At 44.8% G+C, this 12,581-nt stretch overlaps 1 protein-coding gene across 1 annotated transcript; it reads right to left on the bottom strand.

Moving 5' to 3' along the window:
* Positions 1-492: 492 nt before the first annotated feature.
* LOC115332393 lies at positions 493-10,627 on the bottom strand. Its single transcript, XM_029994781.3, has 5 exons — positions 10,508-10,627; positions 8,445-8,512; positions 5,539-5,631; positions 3,279-3,480; positions 493-708 (listed from the first exon to the last, which is right to left on the bottom strand). Exons 1-5 carry the CDS (start codon positions 10,569-10,571, stop codon positions 623-625), a joined length of 513 nt encoding a protein of 170 aa, XP_029850641.2. The 5' UTR covers positions 10,572-10,627; the 3' UTR covers positions 493-622.
* Between the last annotated feature and the right edge of the window lie 1,954 nt (positions 10,628-12,581).

The raw sequence follows: 12,581 nt of genomic DNA, 5'->3' as shown, positions 1-12,581 counted from the left end.
GCAGGTTGACGGGTCCTTAGCCCCCTTACAGACACACAGCAGTTGCAAAAATTACATATACAAGATATTATATAATATTTATAATAATTAGAAGAAACCAGCTGAACAGACCAACCATACAAGTGAAAGGAGTGTGTGAGAGACGCATTCAACCGCTGGAGTTAAATGCGTCTTTTACGGGATGAGAACCATCAAAGGGATGAGAACGGCAGGGGTCCTCTTTCGAATGCCCGGTCTCCAGCACGCGCTCGTTCTCTTCTGTCGAGCAATGGCTCCTCGTGCACGCTCGGGCCTCACGAATCACCGAAGCGTTATCGAAGGAGGAAGTACGCGCTGGTGGCGGGACAACTGGAAGATCTCCCTGCCGTTCTCTTTCTTTCAGTAACTATACTGGCTCAATTTAAAAGTTCTACCCACGAACCCCTCTTCTGGGCGATGTAAGCCCAGGGCCGCCAGAAGTAAGCGGCTGTTATCGAAGAAACAGGACGCATGTCGGAGTGGACATTTTATTATAAATCACTGTGTCAAGTTTTTTTTTTTTTTTTTACACACAAAGTGCCACACAGACATTCGGCTACATCTGCGCTTCTGGCTACATTATCAACGCAAGAAGCTGGGCGTGCTATATGTCATCCCAAGACGGCCAGTCTTCTGCCACATCAGTATTCTCTGTGGAAGCATCTTGAGCTGTTGTGACTTCGATGTCCTCTGTAAATAAAATTTGCAACGTGTCGGTTATTTCTAAGTTGCAAAGTTGTCCGGTAGGAATTCGTCGAATCAATAAAATTCTGAATTAAGGGCTGAAATTGTAATATCGTATATTTTAGCAGTTTTGTTATGTTCGGTAGTTTGATTAAATTTGTGTCCATGAGGTTACCTGCAGTGAAGTCACTACCTGTGGTGGTCATCGTTCGGATTAACACTGCTTTGAACGTTGTTCTCAAACATTTACACCACTTTTTACAGCTTTCACAAACGCTACCTTTATGCCAACTTCTACAGCTGATCCGTGCCGACACCTGCGTATGCCACTCAATTCGTAAAGTCTTTCGTAGATGGAGACTGATATATAGAGCAGGTTATACAATTTCTTTATTTATTTTACATACTATCGTTGTGTTCTGGACTTTGATAGAGGTGGCAACAATTTACCCTTTTAAAGCAACCAAAAACAACACCAACATGCCCCGTTACGTGGTGAAGTCCCATGGCAGTGCAACTGATATCTTAGATCAAATGGTCTCAGTTGGTCCGCGACGTAACTATTAGCAATTATGATTTTTCTTTCAATATCGTGAACTCGACAACCCACTAGGTGCGACGTGCCAGTTCGGATGTGGGTTGTTTTTGTCGCAGGTTTATCAGTGCCAGTACTACTTGGTCACTTGACGGCGTAATTTCTTCGGGCATCTCGTCCCCGCCATGGCTTTTGGTGGACTGCTGGCCTCTAGTGCTTACCTCATACACTCCAATAGAAGGTTGTTTCGTGTCCGTTGTTGTGGACTATCCATAGAAGTCAGACGTAGTGCCTACATCCGTGCCAGAGTTTAGATAACTGTTCGGACTACGTGAGTCCGTCCAAGATCACCTACGCTTCGTGTCACCCTAAAATGGACTACAATTAGAGCTCCGGGTCGTCGGGTCGAATCCCTAATGGTTTAGAAACCACGGGTTAAGAATGTTGGACGTGCTTGTGGCACAAGAAGAATTGCACGCCCCTTACAGCAAAATACCACGTAGCTTCGAATTGGCTCGGGATTGAAGCTATAGCTACTCACATCTTATGAGACGCGTGGTTTATTATGCTTTAGATTCTTGCTTCGTGATTGGCTCTTCGGCGCTCTTCTCGTTAAACGCTGAAATCCGCAGTCGCGGCGTTAGCCGCAACTGCGGATCGATGATAAGATGCCTCCCTAAGACCTGCCTGTCTTATGGGCTGTCAGTGACATTCTACCTACTTCTTCGAGGCGAAAATAGGGACTCATTCACACACTTGCGACTGCTTACGACTGAGTGCTTTGCAAGCTCTTGCGATATCTTACGACGAGAGGCCACACTGGCTCCATCTAACGGGTGGCCGTGGATTAACTGCAATTGCCGTATAGTTCTCTTTTTTTTTTTTTTTTTCAACACGAAACGTTCTTTGGCTAGTTGCTTCGGAATTCGTGAAGCCGCATTACGTGAAGCGCGCAGGGTTGCATTATGGGACGCCACCGACCAGTGATTTTTTTACACCCCCCCCCCCCCCCCCCTGAGGGGTGTACTCCCCCTCTTGTTTTTCCGACGGCACTCCCTTAATTCCCAACGACTCCTCTATTCTCAATGCCCCTAAAAATTTAGACCCCCCCCCCCCCCCCCCCCCCCTGATTTCATTTCCCGGGGAAACCCCTCTCACCGACTTAGGCACCAATTCAGTTTATCCGTTGAATTTAGCGGGGAAGTTTAATTAGTGTGTAGGTCACGTGACATCAGGTCACGAAACGTCAAAATCATCCGCTAAATTTAGCGGGAAATTTGGCGTCCCGTGATCTACACACCAATTCAGTTTCCCCGATAAATTAAGCGGAGAAATTGACGCCACGTGACTTGACGTCAAGAGATCTATGCGGCAATTTAGTTTCTCTAGATTTCGTAAAAAATTTAACGTCACCTGACCTACACCAATTCAGTTTCCCCGCTTAATTTCACAGGGATATTGACGTTACGTCATCAAATGTGACTTGATGCTAGAACGTTTCATGTATGCCAGAGCACTGCCCAGCAATTTACCATACAACTTTTATAGAGCATCATTCTTTCTTGGCTTGAAAAGAAAAGAAAAAAAAAGATAATTTGGCCATATTATTAGCGACCTTTTTTCCATAAATAGTACGTACGTTTTATCGTGCACATACTGCAAAACCTTCGTTCTAGCAAAATGTAGTTCCGGGGCCACCTCATAGATGGCGCCAGCGTGCCAGTGTGCTCTCTCGTCGTGTAGGCCACAAGAACTCGGTCATAAGCAAGCGCGAATGTGTGAACCAGCTTTAAATATCCGATCGCAGAGGCGTACGCATAAAACCCTAAAGAGTTACAAGGCTTTAGCTGTCGTCCTAAATACGTCCTGTGCTTGGAAATTTGACATATCGCGTACTGTCTTCAGTGTCTCACTGCTTGTCGGGTTTCTTAAAATGCGTTCTCTGCAGATCGCTTTGGCTCTTATCCACATCCTTGCGTTTGACACAAGTAGACGCGATACAATGTTTCTATGGTTATCAGTATAAGGCAAGAAACTTCACCTTCGACGGCCGCTCCGGTTGAAGTCTCCTCAGAATATGAGGTTTCGTGCGTGGTGAAAAGCTCTTCAGATTCTGTCACTGTTTCTTTTGGCTGTTCCGCTTCGTCACTCGTCGAGCTGGAGGGGAACACTGCTGGAGTGGTAGGAAAGTCCTCTTCTTTCACGCATTTGCCATTGTGGCAAACACCGAACACATTAAATCCCTGTAACAGAAAGCGCGGGCCTGAGAAGTCGAATAAACGTTATTGATTCCGAGATCACGACACAGTTTCACGAAACGGTCACAGTTTCCGAATTCAAACGTGCGCATATATTTGTGTCGCTAGTCTTTGTCACTCGAATGCCACCGAGAAACCTGAAAGACCTGGTGACCGAGGTTTGTAAACGTCGTCATTAATTTTTTTTACGGAGTCGATGCAGAACGCATATATCGGCACAAAATCGAAGGTCTTGTGCTACAAATGAAAGTCACAAAAACTTCGCTCATTGGAGTAATTGCAAAAAATGTTTATATCCACAAGCGGCACCTCCGAGTCATTCCTTTTTCTCTCTCTCTTTCTCTCTGTCAAAGGTTTCTCTAGAAGGGAAATCCAGGCTTGGTTTTAAGCACAGCGCGCAGCAAATAAATTCTGTCCTCGCGCCAGCATTTTTCCGCGGCACTGTTAAAGAACATAAATGAGTCGGTGCATTTCGCCCAATAAGACTCCCGTGCAACGTTCCCGAGACAGTAGAGGGGCTAGCACGTAAAATTAATGCGTGCGGCAATCGCGCGAGCGCCCGTTCATTTTAGCGCTTTGTCAGGCAAACTGTATACGCACTCTTGACTCTACAGCTCTACCCACGAGTTCTTAAAAAAGTAGTACGCATACACTGCCCACGAGTTACCGTGATATTCGCCGGCATATCTCCTGTAACAGGCCATTTCCAAAAGTGCGCGCCATCTAGTGGCTGATCAGCCAATTATCCGAAATCCAGCATTGCTTGGGCGCGCACTCGGAGCATGTATACTGGACACGAGGACTGTGTCATCCTTCGGCGCGTACTCGGTGTAGCTCGGCGAGGAGTCGAATCTAATCACAAGCTTCGTAATAAAATTGAAAGCTGAGCTAGTTGGTATATGTGTACGGTGAATGTGACCATGCAAGAACCGGGACATAGCAGAAAAACCCAAAGACAAGGAGCTAAAAAGGACAAAAACAACGCCGTCTCAGACGGTGTTGTTCTTGTCCTTTTTAGCTCCTTGTCTCAGGGTTTTTCTACCATGATCTGTCACCAACTCGTCTACGTCTTTACTCTAAATCCTTTAAAGACAGGGCGAGAGACTAGGGCTAAAGATCAAAGTACACGACGGGACAAAAGGCGCTTGTCCCGTCGTGTACGTTCCTCTTTTGTCCTCGTCCTTTGATTTGTTTTCGATCACCGTGTACACGGTTCGTTCCCAAGGAATGGCAACCGCCGATGTTGCTAGATCAGATTTCGGAAGGGGTTTGTTTGCAAGGTACCATTGCCGTTTAGACAGTAGAAAGTTTTAGTAGATCTGCCCGATGGCTGTGATAGCCATACCCGGTACGGATCCGCCATCGCCTTTGAGCATGCACCGTTTCGTTATCGGGTACCGTTATCCGTGAGATCGGAGGTATAGGAACGTTCTACTGAAACAAACATTATAAAATATTATGAGCCTTGTGAAAAAAATCAATAAGATTTATTTGATTTAAATCAGATTAATCTTCTTTTAAATCACACTATATCTAGAAAATCGTGACTCCTTTTCAGATGTATATTTCAACATGGTAGACTAATTCATCAAACCTTCCAATCACTGATAAAAATGCGGGAAAAAATATTGTAAATGTAAAGCACACTTTTATCAACAGGCATATAAGGAGAACAGCACCTTGATTTTCATAGTTAGCTTAAATACTTCATTTATTGTTTTTTATTCCCGTTCTGATTTTCTTGTGATAAGACATGGTAATCGGTGTAGTCTTCTTTACTTTCTATCTTGCAATAGGACTTTACGTAACTGACAAAGTGTAAGGTAGAAAAAAAAGTTAAATTATTCGATTTACTTAGAAGACCAATGATTTTTTCTCGTGTTCAGCCTGATATAAATTCTTCTTGCTTGATGATTCTTCCATTTAAGTATGTACATAATAAATTCATAAACTCGGCCCCTTTTCAGCGGGCTGAAGATCCACTAAGAACGGCGTGCAAATGCGCCGGCCTTGTCTTCTCTTTGTGGTATTCCACGAACTCACCATGCATGGTGTCTTGTCTTCTTCATCCTCGTAGCGCGGAGGAAAAGTCCTGCACAGATACCTACAATGCGTAGCGTACTTCCCGATCCAGTTCTGTCGTTTTGTTTGTGTTGCGGGAAGACGGCAGGAGAAATAAAAAGGTTTTTTGGATGAATGTCGCGAACATGTTTCCTCTGATGAACTGTTTAAAGCATAAAGACGCGGGGTCGCCCTGCTAATGGGTCGTACAAAAAGACAGCTGCATACACCGACCGAGGCGTGGTTCGTTCTTATATGACGCTCCCGCCATCTTGGTCGTACATAAAAAGTGTGCAGGCGTGTTCCAAGCGTATCTTTATCACCTGCTTCCAATATGAAGAAAGCAAACCTGCCCTTAAAACCGGATTCATACTGTTCATACATCATACATAAAGACAGTCAAAAAACTCGAGTCAGCGCAATATATATGGTTCGAATGCCGGGCGTGCCCAGTTTTCTACCTAAACTCATTGCCATGCGGCATTCGAAGCACGGATCTCGCCGTCATTCGCGTTCGAATCTGCTTGCACACTGTCTTTTGTATGATGACCCCGGCTTAAGAACGACCGAACGTGGGCGACGTTCATCGCATGAAGACTGGTTCCATATTCCTGATGTCGAGTGATGTTACAATCAGTGTTGAACCGGAACCGAACCGAACCAAAAACGTGTCGAACCGGAACCGAACTGAACCGAAAAGCTGAACCGAACCGTTATTTGTGGCCGAACCGGAACTGAAACGAATCAAAATCTTCGCCGCCATCTTGGAACTGAACCGGAACTGGACCGAAAAAAATATTACGGTAACCGGTTCAAAACGGTTCACGGTACTCTTTCTTTTTGAATACCATGAAATAAATATTTGAGAGTAAAAAATTGGCAGAGCTCTGTATTTCTATGCACCGATCATATCGTCATATACAGAATGGAAATTGATGAGAAATTCTGGGATCTCGTATTGCTTTTGTATTGGCACATTGATTATTATTACGTGACGTAGTCACGTGATGTCATGGCGTCAAAACATGCTGTCAAGTAATGTCAAGTGGCCATGTGACGTCACGTGATGTAGTCACTTCACTTACTTCGTCAAGTCGATTTAAATTGAGAACTTCATTGTATGCATTCGCGTTGCTGACACCGTGACGTCACATGACATTATAACTTCGTATCGCGAGTCATGTAACACCTTGACGTACTCGATTATCACAAGCCTGAACCGAGCGCTCGGGTTCATGACAATCAGCATTGCCAAATATTCGGAAAATGGCGAACGTTCAACCAAAGGTGAGAATAGCCTAAGTCTAACAATATCTGAAGCTCAGCCCATGCTCTATGCTTTGCCAACCCCAGTGCATGACTATGATGAACACTGACGTATATATAGTCAGTGTCAGTTCACGTGGCCGCTTGTTCTAATTACCAGTTGAGGAGAGGAAAGCTGTTGCTTTCCTCTTTTCTTTTTTTCTCTTTTTTCTGCGTCTGCCATTGCGCGGAGAGGAAGACTAATGAATATTTTTGCAAGCTATCAACGTCAGGAATTAGTTCTTAGTGGTATTTACTGAAAACACAAAAAGTGTTGCACGACCCATTTTACATGTGTGCACATCATTGAGGCTGAGGCACCCAAACGTATTTTCGTCATTGGAATTTGTTGCTGTACAGCCCGAGAAAGTTGTCCCCGAGAATAGAAGCATTCATATTAATTAGACGTTACATAGAACTACACGTGTGTACGGGAGGAATAGCTAAAAAGAAAGGTCTATCGTGGACAACCGAACGTTGGCAGCCGCTTTAAGTTTCGCAGCAGTGTCGTTCTCCTTTCTCCCCGTGCCTCGTACACCTCCCTATTTTGTTTATACTTCACAGTCTTTGGGTGCAAAATACACGCAATGGAGGATTACTGATAACAAGTGACACAAACATACTGGTCGAATTAACACCCTCAAACAGAGGAGGGAGTCCCTCAGGATTAAAAATATTCTGTGAAAAGCCAGCAAAAAAAAAAAAAAGTGTGTGTGTGTGTGTGTGTGGGGGGGGGGGGGGGGGGGGTACTTTCAAAAAAACATAGCGTGTTCTAAAGGTTCCTCTACCCCGCACCTTCGGCACAGACCAAAAAGTGTGACCCCGGAAACTACTTTGTTTGCAAAAACACTCTTGCCACAAAGCGCGTATTCATAGTGACAGACGTTTGCGCCGTTCCCTGCTATGCTGCACCAAGCAAGAATAATTTGTGTCTCCGAAATACGTGTCTTGTACTGAGCGCGAACCTTCTGCAGCGCGCATCTTGCACCACCGACCCGGGTGCTGCTGATCCTAGTGACTCCACTGCTCCCATGGCCCGACTTAACATACTGACGCGGACTGTAACTTCTACTAAATCAGAAAGACGGAAATATATCACCCTTTATCTGAGGACCTTCACCGCGGAACCGTTGAGTCGACTGTCTTTGGGTCTTATCTAAAGAATAAGCTATTCATCACGTTTGACACTTATGTTGTGTGCGCCAGCAAAATCGACTGTTCAGTATGGTTCACTTTGAGCCGCATAAGGCTGTTGCGGTGTGAGCAGGAAGATCTGAGATTTGGTACATGTGAATAAAATTAGCACGAATTACTGCCTCAAAGCATTGAAATCTAATGTCAAAATAATTCCATTACTTTTGAAAACTAATTGTTGGGTAATATCGTTACTTTTAGTCTGCGGTAATTTGTAATGTAATTTCATTACATTTTCCAGTTTTCAGAAAAGTAATCTGTAATGTAATCTGTAATCTGTAATTAACCTTTTGAAAGTAAGTTTGCAATCTCTGATCCAGGACTGAAGTGAATAGCTTCGTACAATTAGAATTTTTGTGGCAATCTCAGAAAGTAATGGCATTGCTTACCCATGAGGAAGGAAACATTCGAGTGCATTTCGCTGGATGCTGCTCCCTCTCAGTCCATTCCCCAAAACCTAAGAAAGGCAAACCTGAAGTGTCTCCTCCTCACGTGTTACGTCACTAAATCTTTCCTATATGCTTAAAAATTCATAAACAGATTCGGCAAACAAAACAGGTGTGCGTAAACAATAGCAACATCTAACACTCTCCCTCACTTTCTGTGGCATTGAAAGTGAGGGCCCAAACCTAGAAAGTTAATATACAAATTAAAACACTGCTACCGAAACAAAATAATTGTTCAGATTGAGTGCAGGCTTCCATTGCTTCCGATATCACGTTCAAGGAAAGCATGCAAGGTCGCCACAGCGACTTTTGAGCCGGAACGTAACATTTACTTCCTCATTATTCATAAAGGGGTACGTTACGATCCTTTTATTAAAGTTTACCTTTTTTTATTTTACTTATTTTGTGAGCTATATTTCTTGCAAAAGGAGCTGTCTTCTAACGAAACGACCGCCAACCTGATACTTATTCTTTTTTTTTTTTAACCGGGACGTTTTTTTCTTGTTCAACGTTTTGCGCCTGGTGAGTATTGTTTTTAATTGCGTGATGTGCGCGAAGCAATGCAGTAGTTGTGTGCAGCTAGTTCCACGCTCGTTTTGATTTCATTTCGACTACAAATGTCAGGTCTAATTTTAATCTGTGACGCGATGTACTATCATGTTCAGTATGACCTGAAACACACGATCCGGCCTTTTTCCGCATCTGCGGCCACCACAAGCTCGACTATCTCTGGTTTTCTCAAAAAGCCCGAAGTATGGGACCACGGCATCCTCAATAACAGGCAGGTACGCCAAAGAAGTATGAAGACCTGTTTCAGCTCATATTGAACTCGGTAGTACTACACAACCCAGTATTAGCCGAGTCGTCGTCGGACGTATCATGCTTTTATCTAATAAACCAATAAGAGAACACTAACGAAACAAAAACGTAGAGCGTGATGATGTCGTGAAACGGGGGTGAAGTATACCAAAAACTATAGAACCTTGCATCGCTTATCACCCGGGCCAAAAATGCTGAGTCACTGAGCTGTAGACGCTTGCGCAGCGTTTGACATGCCGCACAGCAGGGCAACAGCGCATGTTCAGAAGATGTTCCACAGTCCTGGAGACGAAGATTGCAGCGCCCAGAAGGCAATATTTGCATAGTCTGTCGGCCGGGACTTAAATATCATGGGACTCGCTGCGGATTTGCCAAAGTGGGCCGTCTATAACGATAAATGAAGCCATCAGGCTGAAAATATGAACGTGCGGTTGTCATTTACGGATATTGTGGATTGTATTCAGCCTATTTCTGAACACGACGGGTATATTTCGAATTCCGTTGAAGTATCCCTTTAATATTGCATAGTAGTGTCACGGACACAGTTGGACATAGCATTGCCATGAGCCGAAGCGTCGTCTGCTTCGCGCCCACACTCTGAAACAAAATGTGTGGGGGTAAAAGAACTCTAGGGGTTCCTCGGCTTGTCCATGTTTTGCGCACTAAAAAGCTTATTTTAAGCACCCCCTAAAAGGTTTCTTCGTGATAAACCTATGAGTGGTTAATTTAAACTTCTTTCTTTATGCGAAAAAAAGTTCTTCATTGCCCATCTTTTGCCTTTCTAGTGCGCCAGGGGGCGATGTAACTTGAAGCGAAACCGCCCATCACGAGCTAGAAGAGTTCTTGGGGGTCAAAAAACCTTTCAAGAACTATTTTTTTTTTAGACTGCAACACACGACTAAATAGGGATGTGATCACAAACTGAAAAGGACAATCAATCTGCAGGAGGAATCACAAAGTTTGATTTCTCTCGGAGAACATGGGGCGCTGGTTTTACGGAACGGGCACCGTTTGTGTGGCATACAGCTCTGTGCACGATAGTACGTGTTTGCACGCCTGCTTTTTGCCCTATACTTCTCTGCTGTTTATTTTGGCTCGGTTATTTTTCAATCTGTCGTGTTTCTTGACTCATTTCGAAGTTTGTAAGCAGGAATAGTGCGCATCTCTTTGTTAGAAAATATTCTTACCAGAAGCTTGGTCCAGCGTTGCGAAGCATGCACCCAACAACACAACAATTCCCCACGTCCTCATTCTTACGTCTCCGATGGCTCGATGGTGATCCTATGGCGGATTCTTTTGTTAAGTCGCTACTTTATATGCCAGTGGAATATCGACAAATAAAATACAGTAAATGTTAGATGGGAAAACAAATTGGGTAATCGCGAGGCCTCCAGCTGTTCGTTTGTATGTTTCTTGATAACGGAGGCCTACTCATCAACCTTATATCTCTCTCCTTCGTTCTTATCTGTACTGTCCTTGCGTTCCAAAACTCTTCCCGGATACAACAAGGCTCACACTGCCGATTAAGTCAGTACATGTTCCTACGACAGTATGGCCTCGATTTACGATTGGCCATAAACATACATAAATTTCACCCTCAAAGCGTAACCGCCTCGCTCTGGGAGATGGCGAACTTCTCAACCGCGCAATCTAAAGACTGGCTCACATAAAGTCACTAGATGTTCAGAAAGCAGCGCCAAGCTTCTTGTAAAGTCGCTATTTTGGCTCTGGAAATGAGCAGTTTCTCATTGACCTCTCTATTCTTGGAGAGCCAATCTAAATTCGCCGGTGACAGGTGCGATCTAAAAACGTTTCTAGTATACCTATTTTTTTCTATCCACACACCGGCGAAACAGGCGTATGCACATCTCCGTATAACCACCACATCCGGTGTCGCTGCTTGGGGGCACTGAAAAATAATTTTGTCTTGAAATACGCAACAAAAACCTTCTCATTGTAAGAGATCCGTGCAGATGGGCATGACTGATAAGCACAGTGCCAACGACGTTTATATTGTCGAGGAACGCCTTCAGTACGATGATGCTCCATGATGATCTTGTTGCGACTCGTTTAGAACGGTCCTTTCGAAGCTTCGAAGATATGAAGGGGACAAAATGGCGATTGCCGTGGCAACGGACACCGATTAGGCAATCACCTTGTGAGGTTTTGGTCGTCTGTATGTTTGTATCTGTTTGTGTCCGGCTAGCAGGCAGGGAAGGCAACGGCGCTACTTTCCTAGGATTCAGTGACTTTATGTTCACATAACTCCGTTTTTTTTAATTTTTTTTTATATGCCGCCGAAACATTCGTGTATCGAATGTCGCCTGCAAGGCTATCTCCCTGAACTAGTAGCCACGCTTCATATGAAACACTGATGTCCCTGTGAATTTCGGCGTAAGCATTCTTAACTTGATCTAACGTAAGAAAACGGGGCTGTGTGAACCAGCCTTACTATTCTGATAGCAAAGAACTCGCCACCAGATGTTTATAACGCAAGACAACATTGACTTATGACTTGACACCATATTTGGGTGCGCTGTTCACTGCGCATGCTCAGAACAACCTGAGATTTATAGGCTGCTGAGACCAGCAATCTTGATGGTGTGAGATGATCGTTTCAATATCCCGACCTGCTGTAATCCTGACCTGCCCACAGAAGAATGTGCCAGCCCGCACCTTGTAGTCCATGGCCGCAGCCGCAGCGTTTTGTCACGCCATGACTTCGCGGCGCTGCATAAAGTATTTTTTTCTGTTTCGAATATCCGCATATCAATCGAAGGCGCGCAAGGCGCGGCGGCTTCACAGCCGTGTATTGGGAGAGTTTGGCCTAACATTGGTTTGAATAGGCGAGCATTTCGGGGCCGACCAAAGACAATACCACCATCCAACGGCATAAGGCGTATTCACACGAGGGAGAAATCCCCGGGATTTCTTCCCGGCGCACGCGCATCACGAGACGAAAACGCGAGGCTTTTGCACATCGTAAAGCGCGAAACACATGTACGACGAAACCGTCCGATCCGACGTCCGACCGCGCAATACGACGGTCGGAGGCGAGGGTTTTCAACGCTCTCCAATGCTACGAAAACCCGCTCCCCCCAAGGTCATTCCGGCAGTCCGCACGTCGGATCGGAAGGTTTTCGTCGTACATGTGTTTCGCGCTTAAAGCCTGACGTTTTCGTCGCGAGATGCGCGTGCCGTGGAGAAATCCCCGGGATTTCTCCTTTCTGTGGATACCCCTATAAGGACGCTTGTTGCTAG

The sequence above is a fragment of the Ixodes scapularis genome, unplaced genomic scaffold (genome assembly GCF_016920785.2).
Source record: "Ixodes scapularis isolate PalLabHiFi unplaced genomic scaffold, ASM1692078v2 PGA_scaffold1__304_contigs__length_218370807, whole genome shotgun sequence".
NCBI lineage: Eukaryota > Metazoa > Arthropoda > Arachnida > Ixodida > Ixodidae > Ixodes > Ixodes scapularis.
This window is presented reverse-complemented; position numbering and strand designations above follow the sequence as displayed.